The 21947-nt window shown below is 40.6% G+C and overlaps 1 protein-coding gene across 1 annotated transcript in view; it reads left to right on the forward strand.

Moving 5' to 3' along the window:
- LOC110972159 (NADPH oxidase 4) overlaps positions 1–21947 on the forward strand; it is a 71353-nt gene that overhangs the window by 47540 nt on the left and 1866 nt on the right. Inside the window, exon 17 of the mRNA XM_051958328.1 lies at positions 21821–21921. Coding sequence (XP_051814288.1) covers positions 21821–21921 — 101 coding nt within the window. The remainder of the gene's footprint in view (positions 1–21820; positions 21922–21947) is intronic.

A 21947-nucleotide genomic window follows, 5' to 3' on the forward strand; every position in this document is an offset into this window, starting at 1 on the left:
TTCATGGCGAAGGATCAGTTGTTTGAGGCTCCGCCATGGCCACACCTTTTGGCTTCTGGTTGAGTTTTTGATAACTTTTCATCAGAAAGGTCTGGTGCATGTACTGGCCAAATTTCAGTTCTCTCAGACTTATCCACTAGGAGCTATAAATTTTGACAAATGTACAGCAAATTCAAGATGGCCGACTTCCTGTTGGGTTGCTGTAAATAGCAGCAACTGTAGCTGTAAATAAAACATTGTGGAAGTTGGCCTAATGACCACTTTTTCAATTTTGCAGGTGGCGCTATAGAGCCATTTTTTCACACATATGCGCAACTCCCATAAAATATCAAATTTTTCACCAGTCCTGATGTGCACGCCAAATTTCACGCGTTTTGGTTCATGATAAGGCCGCCAAAAAGGCAATTCATTTCCCGAGGAGCGATTAAGTTTGAAAAATTTACAGCAAATTGAAGATGGCCGACTTCCTGTTGGGTTTAGGGCGTGGCTGTAATTGACTTTTTGGTGTGTCCATATGTTCTGCATATGCCCACCAAATATTGTAGCTGTACATGAAACATTGTGGCAGTTGGCCTAATGACTACTTTTTCAAGTTTGCAGGTGGCGCTATAGAGCCATTTTGCCACGCACATGCGCAACTCCCATAAAATATCAAATTTTTCGCCAGTCCTGATGTGCATGCCAAATTTCACGCGTTTTGGAGTATGATAAGGCCGCCAAAAAGCCAATTTACTTTACGGGAGAAAAAAAAAAAAAAAAATAATAATAATAATAAACCCTTGGGTTTCAATAGGGTCCTTGGCACCGCTGGTGCCTTGGACAGTCGGTGCCCTGGCACCGCCTGTCCTTTGCACCCTCGGTGCTCGGACCCTAATAATAATAAACCCTAGGGTTTCAATAGAGTCCTTGGCACCGCTGGTGCCTTGGACAGTCGGTGCCCTGGCACGACTCGGTGCTCGGACCCTAATAACAAACAATTTACAAACGGGTCAGAAATTTTTAGGTTTATTACAATTATACTGTAAAGATGTCAGATGTCAGGGGCTTCAGATGGAGTGATGATCTTGCAGCATAGCGTTGTTCAGAGACAGACAGATCCTCCCACTGAGTTTCCACATCACAACGTGGAGGCATGTGAATGTGGTCATCCTTCTCCTCTGCATCCTTGGCGCTGACTGTCATATCTAAGTTACAAAAAACACAATGAAAATGTTTTTTTTTTATTAGGAATTAAACTTCAACCAGAACATCCACGGGTCATGGGAGTGTTGCTCAGGTCCACCATAATGACAAGTAGTACAGACTAGCAAGAATTAAAAATACTGAGACTGACATACGTTGCAAACTTTAAGTCTTACAAGTATCCAGAAATAATGTAAGCTACATTAAGACTGATCACAGTGTTCAAAACCACCATCTTAATAAAATTTAAAATGTAATTTTAGAAATTGTTTCAGTTAATTGTACATAACTGATCATTAAATGTAATCACAGCATGGATCATGGGAACTTTACTATGAGAGCCAGGGCTACTGACATCCACCTTTATGTCACCCACCGCCACTCCCGTGTAGTGTATGGGAGGCAGGCAGCAGGAGGCGAGTGGTGTGCGGGCGACAGACAGGTACAGGACCTCGGACAGTTGACAAGACAGCAGAAAAGGCTCAGCACAGCACTATCGAAGAAACTCCCTTCCAGAGAGCCCATCAACATAAGCGATTAATGGTTTCCAGTAGGAGTAGAATTTGTCAGACGACCCCCTCAAAGAAAATTTAATTTTTTCCAGTTTTAAGAAAGACATGACATCCCCGATCCAAGTTTTAAAGGATGGTGGCAAGTATGACTTCTATTGCAATAGGATCCTTCTACGTGCAATGAGTGAGGTGAAAGCAGTTATAGTCACTTGCATTTTACTCATAGTGTTAGCGTTTTCAGGTCTACCAAAGATTGCAATGTGAGGAGATGGCAAAATCTGGGTCCGTAATATCTCAGAGATGGTTCTGAAGAATGCTTCCCAGAACCCAGCCAGCCTGGGGCACAGACAGAACATGTGAGCCAAGTCACATGGAGATAGAGAACACCGATTACATTTATCTTCTACCGTGTCTGGATAGATTTTAGCAAGTTTGATCTTGCTGTAATGAGCTCTATGCAATACTCTAAATTGAATGAGGCTAAGTCGAGCACAAGTAGAGGACGAATTCACAGCTTTTAAAGCTTCCCCCCAGAACTGATCAGAAAATTCAATCTTCAAATCGTTTTCCCAATTGGCTTTATTTTTCCTTATCATGGTTTCATCAGCTAGTAGAACAAGTTTGTATAGATATGAGATGTGCCCCTTAGGTAAGGAGGCGGCAGGTAGTATATGGTCTACGCCACTGGGAGGTGGAATTTGGGGGAACGACGGAGTCTTGGTGAAGTCCCGCAGTTGAAGATATCGAAAAAAGTCGGAGGGGTTCAGGCCAAAGGTGTCGCGCAGCTGACTGAAACTGGCGAATGATCCATCTACATACAGGTTTTTTTAAGTATCTTAGGCCCCTACCGGCAAAGGTCGTGAATTTTGAATCGATCTCAGCTGGCATGAAGAGGTGGTTATTGCAAATAGTGGTCGATTGTGGGAGGGTGATCCACCTAAGGTGTCGTTTTATTTGTGCCCATGTTTTCAAAGTAGCAATGACAACAGGGTTAGCCGTATAATGTGAAAGGGGTAGTGGTAGTGTGCTGCACACCAGAGCTTGAGGTGAGGAGGAGATGCAAGAGGCAGTCTCAAGTTGGCAACAGCTATCCTGTGGGGAAGTAAACCACAGCAGCAGCTTATGCAAGTTAGCGGCGCAAAAGTAACATTGGAGATTAGGTAGGCCTAATCCACCCTTCGATCTATTTCGTTGTAAAAATGTTGTGGATGTTCTGGGGTTTTTACCGGCCCATATAAACGTTGAGATGATAGAGTCAACTGTATTAAAGAAAGATCTGGACAGGAAAATCGGAATACATTGGAAGAGGTACAGGTATCTGGGTAGCACATTCATCTTTACTGTTTGGACTCTCCCTGCCAGAGAGAGCGGCAAATGGCTCCACCTGTGTAGGTCCATCTTGATCTTTTCTGTTAAAGATGTAAAGTTCTGTTCTTTAAGGGTACGCATAGACCGAGTTATGTTCACACCTAAGTATTTGAAACCTACTCTGGAGAATTGGAAAGGAATGGACGATGGTGACAGCAATAGGACTGCCTGGGTAATGGGGAAGCATTCGCTCTTCTGGATGTTCAACTTACAGTGCCTTGTGAAAGTATTCGGCCCCCTTGAACTTTTCAACCTTTTTCACATTTCAGGCTTCAAACATAAAGATATAAAATTTTTATTTTTTGTCAAGAATCAACAAGTGGGACACAATCGTGAAGTGGAACGAAATTTATTGGATGTTTTAAACTTTTTAACAAATAAAAACCTGAAAAGTGGGGCGTGCAATATTATTCGGCCCCCTTGCATTAATACTTTGTAGCGCCACCTTTTGCTGCGATTACAGCTGCAAGTCGCTTGGGGTATGTCTCTATCAGTTTTGCACATCGAGAGACTGAAATTCTTGCCCATTCTTCCTTGCGAAACAGCTCGAGCTCAGTGAGGTTGGATGGAGAGCGTTTGTGAACAGCAGTCTTCAGCTCTGCCCACAGATTCTCGATTGGATTCAGGTCTGGCCTTTGACTTGGCCATTCTAACACCTGGATACATTTATGTATGAACCATTCCATTGTAGATTTGGCTTTATGTTTTGGATCATTGTCCTGTTGGAAGATAAATCTCCGTCCCAGTCTCAGGTCTTTTGCAGACTCCAACAGGTTTTCTTCCAGAATGGTCCTGTATTTGGCTCCATTCATCTTCCCATCAATTTTAACCATCTTCCCTGTCCCTGCTGAAGAAAAGCAGGCCCAAACCATGAGGCTGCCACCACCATGTTTGACAGTGGGGATGGTGTGTTCAGGGTGATGAGCTGTGTTGCTTTTACGCCAAACATATCGTTTTGCATTGTGGCCAAAAAGTTCGATTTTGGTTTCATCTGACCAGAGCACCTTCTTCCACGTTTGGTGTGTCTCCCAGGTGGCTTGTGGCAAACTTTAAATGAGACTTTTTACGAATATCTTTGAGAAATGGCTTTCTTCTTGCCACTCTTCCATAAAGGCCAGATTTGTGCAGTGTACGACTGATTGTTGTCCTATAGACAGACTCTCCCACCTCAGCTGTAGATCTCTGCAGTTCATCCAGAGTGATCATGGGCCTCTTGGCTGCATCTCTGATCAGTCTTCTCCTTGTTGGAGGTGAAAGTTTAGAGGGACGGCCAGGTCTTGGTAGATTTGCAGTGGTCTGATACTCCTTCCATTTCAATATGATTGCTTGCACAGTGCTCCTTGAGATGTTTAAAGCTTGGGAAATCTTTTTGTATCCAAATCCGGCTTTAAACTTCTCCACAACAGTATCTCGGACCTGCCTGGTGTGTTCCTTGGTCTTCATGATGCTCTCTGCACTTTAAACAGAACCCTGAGACTATCACAGAGCAGGTGCATTTATACAGAGACTTGATTACACACAGGTGGATTCTATTTATCATCATCAGTCATTTAGGACAACATTGGATCATTGAGAGATCCTCACTGAACTTCTGGAGTGAGTTTGCTGCACTGAAAGTAAAGGGGCCGAATAATATTGCACACCCCACTTTTCAGTTTTTTATTTGTTAAAAAAGTATAAAATATCCAATAAATTTCATTCCACTTCACGATTGTGTCCCAATTGTTGTTGATTCTTGACAAAAAATTAAAATTTTATATCTTTATGTTTGAAGCCTGCAATGTGGCGAAAGGTTGAAAAGTTCAAGGGGGCCAAATACTTTCACAAGGCACTGTATATCCCGAGAACACTCCGAAGGAGTCTAAGATAGACAGTATATGTGGAACAGAGGACTCTGGGTTTTGCACATACAGAAGTAGATCATCCGCATACAGTGACACTTTATGTTCCATCCCCCACCTCCGGATACCAAGGAATTTTGTTTCGGATTTCAGCGCAATAGAAAGGAGTTCGATGGCGAGTGCAAATAATAGCGGGGAAAGCGGGCATCCCTGGCGTGTGCCACGAGAAAGAGGGAAAAATTTAGAGCGTTGTGTGTTTTTACACACTGATGCTTGGGGGGAAGTATAGAGCAGGCGAATCCAAGATATAAAGCTATTCCCGAAGCCAAACCTTCCCAATGTGTAAAACAGGTGAGCCCATTCCACCCGACCCGATTTCTCCACATCGAGGGATATGACAACTTCCGGATCTGAAGGAGAGGGTGGAGTGTGAATGATGTTTAGTAATCTACAAATATTCGTAAATGAGTGTCGTTGTCTAATAAATCCTGTCTGGTCTTCAGAAATTATAGAAAGTACAACTGATTCTAAATGACGGGCGAACACCTTGGCGAGAATTTTGACATCGACTGGCAGAAGTGAAATTGGTCGGAATGATGAGCAACTAAGTGGATCTTTGCCCTTTTTAAAGATTAGGGATATAGAGGCCTGTGTGAGAGTGTGCGGTAGAGCACCTTGTTGGTATGATTAATTGAACATATCTAGCAATAGTGGAGCCAATTTGTCTATGAAAGTTTTTTTAAATTCCACCGGAAACCCATCTGGCCCAGGGGATTTTCTATTGTGCATCGATTTGATTGCTGCTGTGATTTCAGAAAGTTGTAGGGAGCTATCGAGCAGTTTTTGGTCTTCCAATGATATTTTGGGCATGTCCAGATTTGAGAAGAATTTCGACAAGTGCGCCTCAGCAACCGGGGAAGAAGTATAAAGCTGAGTGTAGAACTCTCTAAAGGTGTTCTTGATCTCGTCAGGATCAGAAGTAGTCATGCCGGTTTTATCACGAATTTGTGCTATCTGATGATCTGATTTGATGCATTCCTGGATTTCAGCTGATGGGCTAGGAGGCGTCCAGCTCTATCCCCTGATTCATAGAATGTGCTTCGAGACTGGAGCAATCGTTGTTCAGCCTCCCTCATTAACAGAAGGTCAAGTTCAGTTTGAAGTTTCAGTCTTTCTTTATAGAGGTCTGGTGACTGATTAGCGGAGTGCCGGGCGTCTAGGTCAGCGAGAGCATCTTCTAATTCCTTATGCCGAGCTCTGCGACATTTATTGATATGGGTTGTGTAGGAGATAATTTTGCCTCTGATAAATGCCTTCAAAGTATCCCATAGTAACGTAGCAGGTGTATCGTCCGATCGGTTTGTTTCCAGGAAGAAATCAATGGCTTCTGATATGTTTTTGCGAAAAGCTGCATCAGAGAGCAATAGGGGGTCAAGGCGCCATGATCTTAAGCCCTTATGTTTCAGTTCGAAACGGAGATCTAAGATTACGGAAGAGTGGTCCGACACAGTTATCTGGGAATATTCAGCTGAGACTATGTAGGAGGTAAAAGCCTTGTCAGTTAGGAAATAGTAAATACGAGAGTAAGTCCGACGTGAGAGAAAAGAGAATTGCCTTGCTGAAGGGTTCAGGACTCGCCATGGGTCGATGTATCCGTATTGTTCCATAAAGGAAGAGAGAGTTTGGGCCATTTTAGAGGGTACTATATTTTTATGGCTGGATTTATCAAGCATGGGATTAATGGCACAGTTCATATCTCCCCCCATAATTAACAAGTGGGAGTTTATGTTTGGGAGAGAAGATAAAAACTTTTTCATAAAGGAGTGATCGTCCCAGTTAGGCGCATACACAGAGGCTAAGATGACAGGATTCTGATACAATGTGCCAGATACAATAGTGTAGCGGCCATTTGGGTCTACGATGACATCTTTAGGGGAGAAAAGAACATTTTTTCGGATCAGTATGGCTGTACCCCTAGTTCTCTGGCTGAACTCTGAATGGAATATCTGTCCCACCCGTGGTCTATTAAGTCTCTGGTGGTCAGTCTTGAGTAAGTGTGTCTCTTGAAGGAACATTATGTCTGCTTTTAATTTCTGAATGTGCGTGAAGATTTTTGTATAGCACCTTCCTGCGAAGTGCATTAGCACTTTCTAACTAACCTTCGTCTAGTTCTCACCTTTCCACTGTCTCAAGTCCCCTATGAAATGATTGTAACCCCAGTAGTAATATTAACTTTTAACAGTATATTATTATTATTAATATTGCAGTTGAGTATTCTGATTGGAAGTAAGATTCCTCACAATGGTGGCTGCACGTGACTACCAAGCGATGAGGCCTCAGTATAGCTTATATAGAATGAAAAAATAATCATAGAAAGAAACAACATATATTGACCTAAAAGCTAAGTAGAAGGATTAAATAAAAACTAGGAAAGAGCGAAAAAAAATTAATAAATAAAAAAAAAGAAAAAAGGGGAAAAACTGAAAAGTTTAGTAAATAGAGAAAGTCCAAGAAATATGCACCTGCATAGGTATGTACGAACCTTCCTACGCACAAAGGGCATAGATACTGTTTGTTTATGAGTGTTTTTAGAAAATCGCAGAGCGATGAGACGAGAGGTTAAAGAAAAAGAGGAAGAAAGAGGGAAAAAAATAAAAAATTAATTATTTTAAAAAAAGGGTGGCCATTTAAAATATTGTCAGTGGAGAGAAAAAGGCACGACAGTATTTGACAATAGGTTGCTTCTAGTCGCCAGTGGACATAGCTATATAAACAGGCATGTTATGAAACAGAGCCTGGCAGTATCAGTTAAACAGCACTCCTTAATGTAACTCTTATAACAATAAACATATGATGCAAACTGCATCAACCAAACCGACTCTCAGTAACAAGTCCCAGTTCACCTATAGAACCAACAGGAAGCACCTGGTAGGATACGTATAACAATAAATGGTAAATAAATGGTCGGGCTTCCATATATACACACTTTCCATGCTTTCAATGTCCAAAATATGTTTTTGTAATAGAGGCTAAATGCTGTGCTTTATTTTAGTATGACAGAGAAGAAACATTTTCATTTATATCCCGCTCCGTAAGTCTGGATGGGATCTGTAGTGACTTTGCGCATGCGCGATTCATCTGCCGTCTGGCCGAGGAGTGATGTCGGTCTCCTCTAATCAGACACTGGGACTGCTGCGGGGTTACTGGACTGACAGCCTGTGCTTTGGGACAGGGAGGAGCTCACAGCAGCACCTGCTGCTTGTTGAGGACAGGAACTGCAGAATGATCAGAGTTTTCCTGTCAGTCTCCAAAACAGCAGAAAAAGTCGCTAGATTTGTCGCTAGTCGCTTTTGACAAAAAAAAGTCGCTAGGACGCTTTGGAAAGTTGGCAACACTGCCTGCGCAGAACAAAGCGAAAGGTTAGAAATCTTTCAATTTATTTATTTATAAAATGCTTGTCGCCTGGCCGGGCAATGAGAAATGTATAAATTGTATCTGTTTATTGCCCGGGCATTGTTCTGGTCGCTTCGGGGACTTGGCGACCGCGAACCTTACACACTGCAAGTGACCAGGTACGTCACGTCCGGTGACGTATAATAGATTCTGTGCACGATAAAAGTCTTTCTTCCGGGTTTGCGCCGGAAGGGTGAGCCTCGACTTCCGGTTGCCTTTTTCTGCCGTGGAAACAATGGAGTCTCGTAAGAAAAGAACAGGAGTTATGTCAAATAAAACATTTAAATTTAGTTTAAGAGCTAGTGGGAGCAACCGCAACTGCTGTGTACCACTTTGTCCAGCGTCCACCAGATACAACGGTGTTTTGAGCTTCCACTGCTTCCCAAAGAATGCAAAGCTACGTGCTCAGTGGTTAGCTAAAATAAGAAGAGGTGGGGGGTTTGTTGTAACGCCAAACTCCAGGATTTGTAGCCGACACTTTGAAAAAGAATGTATTATTTCTTTGCCAATGGGTCAACGGCTACTTTTGCCAAACAGTGTCCCTACCTTATTCCAGTGGAATAATTACACTGTTAAGCAGCGACCAGGGGTCTGGGAACGCCGCCCTCGGAGTGAGCCGACAGAAGAGGATGGAGAGGAAGATGGAGCCGCTGCCGCAGCCCCTGAGTGTTCCACTGCTGTCGAAAGTATGTTACAACAAGAGAGTTTTGTTCCCATGATAGAAGAGCATGACTACTCTGCCAGCTCCTTTATTGTGGTGGACCGGAGGAAGTATGACGGCATGGTCAGAGAGATGGAGGCGCTCCGGCAGGAGTTACAGGAGATGCACCTGACGCGGTTTGGTTTGGAGCGTTTTTCATCATCCCCAGAGGACAAGGTATATTTTTAAGCTGTACTTTCATTATTATAAAGAAAAACATTCAAATGCATGCAGGTGTGCATGGAAATTGCATGTAATCTATTTAATAATATTGTTCTGTTACTGCTTTACTTTTAGAGGTGGCATTTTTAAGGAATTTTAAGTAACAATATCAATCTTCTATTAGAGTAAAATTATTCTAAAGTACCTGTACAATTGTGTAAAGAAACATTGAAACCCCTGTGAGTAAATTTAGGTAACAAAGCTGCATTGAAGTTTTTCTTTTTTCATACATTATTTTTCAAATGTACTTTGATTGCTTTTTCTTCTAAAATTATGTATTACAATATTTCATTTTTTGACTTGAGTAACATTTTTATATTTTTCCTGTTACTTCTACTTACAGTACTCAAGTCACATTTTCTCAAAGCACTTTTCTACTATTTATTGAGTAATTACTTTCATTTCTACTTATGCAGGTTTCCATCATATGAACATTTGATGGCATTTTGGAAACTCACTGAAGAGGCAACAGCAAGAATCGTGAGGGTAACTGCGGTTCACCGGGACCTTTCCACCAGTACCTTCACAGAGAGCCCTGTGACTAGATCAACCGTAAGTTGATTAATAACATTTGAAATGTGTAAACATTTTTATTAAGGGGAAAGCTTCATGTTGTATGTTTTTGCCCTTCTTATATTTAAGAATCTGTTTCTTCCACTGTTTTTGTCTTTGTGTGCATGAAACCTACTTTTCTTTTTGCTGCTTCCAATAGTATTTGTCCCTTTCCGGACAACCTGCCATCAGTTTCCAGTATAATGGAATATAAATTGCATAACCATGTATATGATAAAACGTTTTGTTATCTGAACTAATTGAGGATTTTTTACCCTAGAAACTGTTGCCAATTGATGAGCTCTTCCCCTTTTTAACCTACTTGTCGACTGGATTCACACAACTAGAACTCAGCCACAAGTTAACATCCATCGAGCCACTGTGAGCAGAATAATTGTGACATGGGCCAATTTCCTCTACACTCTCCTTGGATCCATCTCCATCTGGATGTCACCTGCTGCAGTTAGTGTAAACCGTCCGAAAGAGTTTGAAGGAACCTATGAAAACACGCAGGTAATCGTTGATTGTACTGAAATGGAGTGCCAAACACCTTCGTTGCTTCTTACTCAGAGTGAGGTGTTCTCTAATTATAAGTCCACGTGCACCTTCAAGGCTCTCAATGGGATGTCTCCTCATGGTGCGCTGACTTTTGTGTCAGCTCTGTATGAAGGCTCCATTAGTGACAAAGAACTTTTCCATCACTGTGGGATCATCCCCCTTCTTACGCCAGAGATGGATATCATGGTGGACAAAGGATTCCTCATCGATGAGCTGGTCTCTGGGAAAGTCCACCAACCAGCTTTTCTGTCCAAGAAGACCCAGATGTCTGAAGAAGAAGTTCTGCAGACTCAGTCAATCGCCCGCTTAAGAGTCCACGTTGAGAGGCTCATAAGGAGAGTCAAAGAGAACAAGCTTTTTGAAAAAAAAATACCTCTTTCCATTTCAGGGAGCATAAATCAAATCTTCACCGTTGCCTGTCTCCTTTCAAATTATCAGCATGGGCCTCTAGTTAAAAAATGGCAGTTCTTGGGCTAAACATTTTTGTTGTAAAGCTGAGCAAAATGACAGATACACATTATTTGGACTCAGAAGTGAAATTTAACAGCCACATTGTATCAACAATATCAACAGCCTATTTTCATCTGAAAAAAAAATGGCAAAAATTAGAGATATAGTGTCTAAACCAGACTTAGAGAAACTAATTCATGCTTTTGTCTCCAGTAGGTTGGACTATTGTAGTGGCCTGTTCAGTGGTTTCTCAAACAAGGTATAAAACAGCTGCAGTCCATCCAGAATGCTGCAGCTCCAATCCTAACTAAAAACGGGAAATATGATCATATTAGTCCAGTACTCGGGTCTCTAAAATGGCTTCCTTTAGCTCAGAGAACTCACTTTAAAACAGCTTTAATTGTTTACAAATCTCTTTATGGTCTGGCACTAAAGTACATCTCTGACATGTTAGAACCATATGAACCATCTCTGACATATTCGTGCCATATGAACCTCGTCAAACTACTCTGAGAAGCTCAGGACTTGGCCTCTTTCAGGAGCCCAGATTTAAATCCAAACATGGTGAGGCTGCTTTTCCGTTTTATGCAGCTAATATGTGGAACAGTCTTCCTGAAGGTGTGAGTAATGCCTCGACTCTAGCAATGTTTAAATCCAGGTTAAAAACAGTTGTTTAGCGGTGCATAAACGACTGAACGTATTTAACTGCACTCTTCCTCTTATGTTACTAATGATGTTCTTTATTGACTTAAGGATTTGTTTGCCTCGTTTGACTTTATGTGATTGTAAAGCAGTTTGAATTGCTTTGTATATGAATTGAGCTCTATAAATACATTTGTCTTGTCATAGTCATTGTAAAATAATAGAAAAGCACAATTGTTATGAAACAAAGAAACTTACTTTCAAAAGACATGTAACAAATACAGATTTAACTTGACATGTTTCAGTTGGCATCTGTTCACATCTGAGACCACCTGCAGATAAGACGTCACATCCACCATCACGTGACACTTCTGAAGAAGATGGTAGATGGCCATCAAATATATAGCTTACTTTATCGTCTGATATAGAAGAACATTCTATTGTTATTAATATTATAGATACTGTGGTTCTCAAGATAATACATAGAGTATACATGCATGTCATCACCAAATGCCCTGTAGGGGGGACATAATACTAATTTTGCTCTTTTTTTTTTTTTTTTTTTTTAAATTTTTACCCACGTCACACTTAATAGACAACTAGGGATGGGAATTGATAAGATTTTAACAATATCAAAGCCACTGCTAATTTTCCTTATCAATCCAATTGTTTATCAATTCTCTTATCAATCCCATAATAACAAAAATATGTTCAAGTATTTTTTGGATTTTTAAAAGAGATAAGAAACTTGGCTTTCTTGACACAAGTTACATTCTGACATTTATAAATTTACATAGACCTAATATTTTATAATTTAAAACATTAAAAGAAGCCTGATGCAGTGATTCCGGGCTATAGATACAGAGATTTAAAGAGGTGGTGGTCCCGGCTGCAGATACAGAGGTTTAAAGAGGTGGTGGTCCAGGCTGCAGATACAGAGGTTTAAAGAGGTGGTGGTCCCGGCTGTAGATACAGAGGTTTAAAGAGGTGGTGGTCCAGGCTGTAGATACAGAGGTTAAAGAGGTGGTGGTCCAGGCTGTAGATACAGAGGTTTAAAGAGGTGGTGGTCCAGGCTGTAGATACAGAGGTTTAAAGAGGTGGTGGTCCAGGCTGGCATTGATAAGAGGAATTGTTAACAAAGGGGAGGTTCGATTCTGGGGAAAAGCCTTATCGATATCGATTCTACTTGTAGAATTGACTATCAATTCCCATCCCTATAGACAACTTTGTGAAAATGTGAATTTATATGAAAGTTGAACTCGAAACCAAGACTGTCCATACCATTTTATCAATGCTGTATTTAGAACAAAAGGAGCTCCAACCAAGTATTAAGTGCTTAATTTTTATTGTACTTTTTCCTTTTACTTTGAAAGTTGAACATTTTTCTTTTTTCTGTGCTTTTTTCTGCAAAATTGAAGTTTTATTTCTTATACACCACAATAAAGATATGTCAAAAACAACGGCTTAAATCATTTCCTCAAATAAAAGACATGAGATTTAATCCAGGTCTGAACTAACTCTAACTCAGGTCAAAAGCAGGACTAAAACTGGATTGCATTTGGACCAAACTAGGATTATACCAGTTTTCAACCAGAACATGTTACTCTGTACCTATTTCTAGGGCTGGATGCTTGGCAAAAAATTAATCACTATTATGTTTATTAAAAATCTATCAAAAATCTTCAAATTTATGACTTATTTATGCATCTGTTAACATATACATCAAAATAAAAAATATCAACCTTACGTTTTATCATTGCAATTACAGTCTCATCTCTAAATATCCTTTGAATGAATACGTCATTCTGGGCAGACACAACAAAGTCACACCAACTCATGCCTGTTATTAGAAATTGGCCCTGCACTTGCCAGTAGTAGGCATGAGTTGCTTTAAGTTGCACTGTGCCATTATTTGCCTTGAGGTAAGGGCAGTCAATATAGCTGGCAACATTGGGACACTTCATTTCAATTAGCCCAAACTGTGCCTCCTCTTCTGGGTCAAAAACCAGACCATCCGGAGACGCACCAATTCAGGGCGCATCGGGGTGCACTACAAAGCCACATGGGTAGTGATTGACCCTTTTTATTTGGCAGTACTCCCATATGGCATTGGCTTCTAGTTCCAAACCCCTCTTCATGGCTGCAGTCTGATGAGTACCTTTTAAAATTCGATCCGCCAGGATCTCCTTTGAGGCCTCACCAACCTGACACACTTCTCGAAAACGAGAGGCTGTAACTCTTGGTCGACGCAGGCTGTGCCACTCAGGACAAAGGCTCTGTTTCCTAGTGGCCCTCTCTATCTGACGGGACATCTCCAGTGTCACTTCCAAACTCTGCAGATGCAGCTGCTGCTTCCGTGAGCAGACAAATGGAAAGTCTGGTGGCTGAAGCTTGTACCCATCTAGAGGCAGCAAAGGAGGTGGTGAAGCATCAGCATGAAAATGTTGGACTGTTGCTTTGGCTGGTTGCTGATAGGACAAGGTGCTCCCCACCTGCACCTTGCCAAATAGACAATCAATCAAAGGAATGGTCGAATCAATTCCCATGCTGCACACAAGAGGTCGATCCACCGGTGGGAAGCCTTCATAAACCTCTGCGACACTCAGGACGGAGAGGTCTGGCAGATCGCCGTGGAGGCCCTTGTAGAGTTTGCTTCTAAATATAAAAGAAAACATATTGTACTTTACAATATAAAAAAATCTAATAATCCATATATATCTAAATATATATCATATGAAATTACATGGTTTCACAAAATTCAAAAAGTGCTATCACAATAAATAAAACTGTGCAAGGATTTACCTGACTCCCTCTGTTGATTTGCGAGTCTTTGGCTTGGCAGAGAGAACAGCCATATTCTCCACTGGGCCTGGCTTTACTCCCTTTCATGAAAAAATATATTTTATGTGTTTTTTTATGTCAATTTATTTTGAAAGGTCATTACTCTGTGCTGCTTTGTCAAAAATACGTACGGGTGGTTTCATTTGGTAGCAGACATCCTAAAGTTTACATACATGTGTTTGTTCTACTTCTGTGTTGTTTATTCTTGTGTCTCGGACCATTTAAACAAAAGTGTCTCAACTTACCTCGTTCTCCCATATTATATATAATATATATATATATATATATATATATATATATATATAAATTGAATTATTCCTTTTTTTGGATAACTCACCAGAACTCGCGGCTTATGCCACTTCTGCTCCTCGTCAGTGCAGCTCAACACAGGGGGCACAACAGTCAATTTTAGACTGCTGTAATGGACTGCTTGGTAAAGCAGTGCAACCCCATGGTTACACAGACCTTTCCCAGCAACACAGGAACAAGTGTGGTGCACCAGCTCAACATTTTCTGCTACTTTAAGGACCACCTGCAAAATAGACATAATTAATTAAGAATATGTATCTAACTAGAGAAGAAGAAAGCACACACACGTGGACAAAATTGTTGGTACTCCTCAGTTAAAGAAGGAAAAACCCACAATTCTCACTGAAATCACTTGAAACTCACAAAAGTAACAATAAATAAAAATTTATTGAAAATTAAATAATCAAAAACAGCCATTACTTTTGAATTGTTGATTAACATAATTATTTAAAAAAACAAACTAATGAAACAGGCCTGGACAAAAATGATGGTACCTCTATAAAAGATTGAAAACTATTTGACCAGAGTGACATGATTAACTCAGGTGTGTCATTTAATTGACATCACAGGTGTTTCCAAACTCATAATCAGTCAGTCTGCCTATTTAAAGGGAGACAAGTAGTCACCCTGCTGTTTGGTTAAAAGGTGTGTACCACACTGAACATGGACAACAGAAAGCGAAGGAGAGAATTGTCCCAGGACATCCGAAAAAAAATTATAGACAAACATCTTAAAGGTAAAGGCTATAAGACCATCTCTAAACAGCTTGAAGTTCCTGTGACAACAGTGGCTCATATTATTCAGAAGTTCAAGACCCACGGGACAGTAGCCAACCTCCCTGGACGTGGCCGCAAGAGGAAAATTGATGACAAATTGAAGAGACGGATCGTTGGAATTGTATCCAAAGAGCCCAGAGCAACCTCCAAAGAAATTAAAGGTGAACTCCAAGGCCAAGGTACATCAGTGTCAGATGGCACCATTCGTCGTTGTTTGAGCCAAAGTGGACTTCATGGGAGACGACCAAGGAGGACACCACTGCTGAAAAAAACTCATGATAAAGCGAGACTGGAATTTGCAAAAATGCATGTTGACAAGCCACAAAGCTTCTGGGAGAATGTCCTTTGGACAGATGAGACCAAACTGGAGCTTTTTGGTAAGGCACATCAACTCTATGTTCATAGAGTCAAAAACCAAGCATACGAAGAAAAGAACACTGTCCCTACGGTGAAACATGGAGGAGGCTCAGTAATGTTTTGGGGCTGCTTTGCTGCATCTGGCACAGGGTGTCTTGAAAGTGTGCAAGGTACGATGAAATCTGAAGACTATCAAGGCATTCTGGAGAGAAATGTGCTGCCTAGTGTCAGAAAGCTTGGTCTCAGTCGCAGGTCATGGGTCTTCCAACAGGACAACGATCCAAAACACACAGCCAAAAACACCCAAGAATGGCTGAGAGAAAAGCGTTGGACTATTCTAAAGTGGCCTTCTATGAGCCCAGATCTGAATCCCATTGAACATATGTGGAAGGAGCTGAAACATGCCATTTGGAGAAGACACCCATCAAACCTGAGACAACTGGAGCTGTTTGCTCATGAGGAGTGGGCCAAAATACCTGTTGACAGCTGCAGAACGCTCATTGACAAATACAGAAATCGTTTAATTGCAGTGATTGCCTCAAAAGGTTGTGCAACAAAATATTAAGTTATGGGTACCATCATTTTTGTCCAGCCCTATTTCATTAGTTTGTTTTTTTAAATAATTATGTTAATCAACAATTCAAAAGTGATGGCTGATTTTGATTATTTAATTTTCAATAAATTTTTATTCATTGTTACTTTTGTGAGTTTCAAGTGATTTCAGTGAGAATTGTGGGTTTTTCCTTCTTTAACTGAGGGGTACCAACAATTTTGTCCACGTGTGTACACCACTGGTCTTTATGTACTTGAAATTAGTCATTCTCTAACTTAATTCTTAATATGTTGTCCTCATCCAAAACTGTCCATGCTTTTTACAATACAAACCATTTTTTTTAGTTTTTTAGGTTAGTAATATACTTCTTTATGTACTGTAGTCAACACCATTACTGTTGTCAAAGTGAAAATAAATCCTCTAATTGCAGTCATCTGAGATATAAAAACACTTTAACACAACAGCTCAAAACTGCTCTGTCTTCACCATACACTGAGTCTGTGAGGCTTTTCAGACTTCCTCATTGACCTGAAGCATTCTGCCCTGACCACCACCTCTCCTGAGCCCTGATCTTTGTCAGACACTGCAACAACAGTTTCATTAAAGTTAGTAATTGGTTAGTACAGTAAAACAAAAAAGATTAGCAGCAAGGCTTAACCAAAGGGGCTAGCACATTTTATTGTTTGCTGGCTAAACTTATTACTATCTTATTTTGCTACAATGTGTGTCAATTAGATGAATAATCATTGTATCAGTTTTCCCAAAGGTTAATGAAAATCATTAAGAAATAGGAAAACAGATGGTCACAGTGAGATTAGAGCAAAAGAAAAAAAAACAGAAATACAGTGCATCCAGAAAGTATTCACAGCGTTTCACTTTTTCCACATTTTGTTATGTTACAGCCTTATTCCAAATCGGATTCAATTATTTTTTCCCTTAAAATTCTACACATAACACCCCATAATGACAAAATGAAAAAAGTTTTTTTGAGAGTCTTGCAAATTTATTAAAAATAAAAAACAAAGAAATTACATGTACATAAGTATTCACAGCCTTTGCCATGAAGCTCTAAATTGAGCTCATGTGCATCCTGTTTCCACTGATCATCCTTGAGACGCTTCTACTGCTTAATTGGAGTCCACCTGTGGCAAATTCAGTTGATTGGACATGATTTGGAAAGGCACACACCTGTCTATATAAGGTTCCACAGTTGGCAGTGCATGTCAGAGCATAAACCAAGCATGAAGTCAAAGGAATTGTCTGTAGACCTCCGAAACAGGATTGTGACGAGGCACAAGTCTGGGGAAGGGTACAGAAAATTTCTGCTGCTTTGAAGGTCCCAATGAGCACGGTGGCCTCCATCATCCGTAAATGGAAGACATTTGGAACCACCAGGACTCTTCCTAGAGCCGGCCGGCCATCTAAACTGAGCAATCGGGGGAGAAGGGCCTTAGTCAGAGAGGTGACTAAGAACCCCATGGTCACTTTGTCAGAGCTCCAGCGTTCCTCTGTGGAGAGAGGAGAACCTTCCAGAAGGACAACCATCTCTGCAGCAATCCACAAATCAGGCCTGTTTGGTAGAGTGGCCAGACGGAAGCCACTTCTTAGTAAAAGGCACATGGCAGCCCGCCTGGAGTTTGCCAAAAGGCACCTGAAGGACTCTCAGACCATCAGCAAAAAAATTCTCTGGTCTGATGAGACAAAGATTGAACTCTTTGGTGTGAATGCTAGGCGTTTTGTTTGGAGGAAACCAGGCACTGCTCATCACCAGGCCAATACCATCCCTACAGTGAAGCATGGTGGCGGTAGCATCATGCTGTGGGGATGTTTTTCAGCAGCAGGAACTGGGAAACTAGTCAAGATAGAGGGGAAGATGAATGCAGCAATGTACAGAGACATCCTGGATGAAAACCTGCTCCAGAGCGCTCTTGACCTCAAACTGGGGCGGCGGTTCATCTTTCAGCAGGACAACGACCCTAAGCACACAGCCAAGATAGCAAAGAAGTGGCTTCAGGACAACTCTGTGAATGTCCTTGAGTGGCCCAGCCAGAGCCCGGACTTGAATCCAATTGAGCATCTCTGGAGAGATCTGAAAATGGCTGTGCACCGGCGCTCCCCATCCAACTTGATGGAGCTTGAGAGGTGTTGCAAAGAGGAATGGGCAAAACTGCCCAAAGATAGGTGTGCCAAGCTTGTGGCATCATATTCAAAAAGACTTGAGGCTGTAATTGCTGCCAAAGGTGCATCAACAAAGTATTAAGCAAAGGCTGTGAATACTTATGTACATGTGGTCTCTTAGTTTTTTATTTTTAATAAATTTTCAAGAATCTCAAAAAAACTTTTTTCATGTTGTCATTATGGGGTGTTGTGTGTAGAATTTTAAGGGAAAAAATGAATTGAATCCGATTTGGTATAAGACTGTAACATAACAAAATGTGGAAAAGGTAACGCGCTGTGAATACTTTCCGGATGCACTGTATTGGGATAAATAAACTATATGTAACAAATAAACAATGGTTCATACCGTAAATGATTCATTTTATTAATTATATACTTTTAAGTCCAAATCCAACCATATCGTAATTGAAAGCACCTTCGATTGTTGAAGAAAGGAGAAGGTGCGCTTGTCCTTAACCTTTCGCTGCAATTTTTTTATATCTTTAGTATTGATCTATCCATTAATCTGGAAGAAAACACTCTGCTCGACCAAATAAAAAAATAGTTTGTATGCACCTTTTGCAAACGATGACATTTCATAATACTACCAATGAGAAGAAGAAGGCAAAAAACTTGTAGCCCTATAAGGTACAGTCAATTCCAGCCATTTTCAGTACAAAAAATCGCTAATATTTTATTTGTAAATAAAAATATGACGAGAAATACAAGGAATATTGGACGCGCATCGCGAGGTGCATTTCCTCGAAAACGACCTATATACCGACTTCAAGACATGTTTTGGACAAAATATTTTACTGGCTTGTTTCGTCTGGATGTCCAAGGTTGGATTATGGCCGTTTTTTGTGGAATATTTTCATCTGTGTGTAATAATGAACCCGGAAATGCGAGTCGCGCTGTGTACGTTGAAGCCGTATCGTTGTTTGTCGGACAAATGTGTTTATATTACCTGCTGTGGTAATCACATCTGAAAGTGGTTTATACCGGCGGATTCATGAGAATCTAAGCTTTCCATCGGCGTATAGTGTTTGTATAATCGCGTTTGCAGCCGTCGGACATTCTTTAAAATCCCATGCAAATTAGTTAGTGTACCGCCGGCGGGACACGTTAAGTAACTAACGCTAGCAAACAGAGTACGTAAAATGCGTCTTTGCAGATCTTTCAACTGTAATTTTATGTATACAAAATTTAATCTTACCTACCTATTGACAGCAAATGTTATATTGAAGCACATACAACAAGTAAATACAACAAATGTAAGTTTGCGAAGCACCAATGGTTAAGTTCGTGAAAGTTAGCATGAGAAGCGCTCGTCACTTACCTTCAAAGTTGTGGATATATTGGGAAATTTAAAATTTAAATCCCTTTTCCCGTTTACTTTGGGGAGCAGATGAATGCTCATCAACAATACGATGAAAATCGTCGACAGAAAGTTGTGGTAAATTACCAAGACTTCTTGTATAAAACAGCTCACTGGTGGCTCCATCCATTTTGTCAGCGCTGATGAGCGGGACCGGAAGTACGCTCTCACCTACTCCAGCTTAAACCGGACGTAGCTGTTGCTAACGTGCACAGAGTGAATTGCGGAAAAAGTGTTTCCATTGCGCTTTTGTGATATTTTTCAATATCGAAACGTCTGAAAAACCACCTCATGAGAGCGTAAAAACTTTTTAGCGATATTTTAGTCCTTTTTCGAAATTCAGGTGTTTCCATTACCAGTTTTTTATTGCGCTATTTACATTTTGCGCATATCTAAGGGTAATGGAAACGCAGCTATTGTCTTTAGACAGCATAGTATGTACACACGTGGACAAAATTGTTGGTACACCTCAGTTAATGAATAAAAATCCCACAATGGTCACAGAAATAATTTGAATCTGACAATAGTAATAATAAATGTAAATTCTATGAAAATTAACCAATGAAAATCAGACATTGCTTTTGAACAGAATTATTTTTAAAAATAAACTCATGAAACAGGCCTGGACAAGATGGAGAACCTGTTGGGACCAGGAATTCCATTATACTATAGTAGTATAGAAAACATACAGTACTTCAACGCTTATGTTACTAATTATCTGTCTGCGTAGATGTAAACTAAACTAGCTAAAGCTTTTGTTAACATGTTGACTATGTGGGTGACCGCTCTTTCAAACAGCACAGGAGAGGAGATAGTGCAGAGTATTTTTTCTGTGGAAAAAAAATCATCATGAGGTATAACAGTGATAGTTTATGTTTTTAGTGCTGAAAATTCTGTGTTATATTCAATTCGATTCAATTTCATTTATATAGAACCAGTTACAGGTCAAATTATCTCAAGACACTTTTGTGACAGCTCCTAGGCCTCAGGACCTGTTCCTGTTTACCTGCTTGCTAGGAGCTGGGAGAGTGGCTCATTGGCCATGATGGCTGACACCCGGGTGCACTGCTCACTTGATGGCTGACACCTGGGTTGGCTCCTCTATATATACTGGTGTTTTAGATGGCAATCTTTCTCATCCTCTACTTCCTCTTGGGTTCCCTTTGACCTGGTTTGGCTGGTTTGTTTGAGCTATTTTATTCTCTCATACACATGATCACACATCCATTCACCACACACATCACTGATGAACTGACTGCACATGTAACTCAGTTTCTTCAATAAATTTAATTTAACTTTATTTTGCCATAGGTCATCTCCATTTTTTGTCCTTCTTCTGAGCCAGGTTGTGACATTTTACAGAACCTATATGCCTGATCAAACTATAGCATGGTATGGGACGACAAAATGCATTTTCATTGTTACTCTGCTGCATGGTGCCACGTTTTAGTGGTTATTTTTAATGATCAGAGCGGTCATGTTCCATTACGCATCCATACGCCCAATCAGGTCACTACAGTTCCCTCATAGGAAGAAAAGTACAGTGTCGTTTAATGTTAGTCTCTGATTGCTCCTGTCTCCATGTCAAAGATAATTAATGATCAGAAGTAATCATAAAGCTTACCACTGTGTTAAGCTGCTCATAAATGTGCATACTTTCCAAACTTTGGAGATCTACATTTTCATCCTGCTGCTTCCTGACTCCAGATGTTTAATTAACTCAGAGACAAGACTCTTGCAAACAGTGGGAATCAACAAACTAAACTTCATATTCAACTAAAGGCAAAAACATTGTCTTTTGCACTCTGTATGATGTGTATGCACAGCTGCACAGCCGGCTTGCTCCTGCTATATGCATCTAATGCTACTTTCACTGGCACAAGTTCCAAACACACCCGGCGTGGTAAACACTGAATTATCAATTCAGACCTGCTCACCATTGTTTTTTAATAACTTCTTTTTTCATTAGAGCATGTCTGAGGAGAAGTACCGGCTGCTCTCATCGAGGCTGCTGGTTGGTCGACCCGAGTGGAAGTTACTTCTAGATGAGATTGGAAAGAGCAATAAGCAGTGAGCATCCAAGGAGTATTAGTTCA

Source organism: Acanthochromis polyacanthus, chromosome 13, assembly GCF_021347895.1.
Source record: "Acanthochromis polyacanthus isolate Apoly-LR-REF ecotype Palm Island chromosome 13, KAUST_Apoly_ChrSc, whole genome shotgun sequence".
NCBI classification, from domain to species: domain Eukaryota; kingdom Metazoa; phylum Chordata; class Actinopteri; family Pomacentridae; genus Acanthochromis; species Acanthochromis polyacanthus.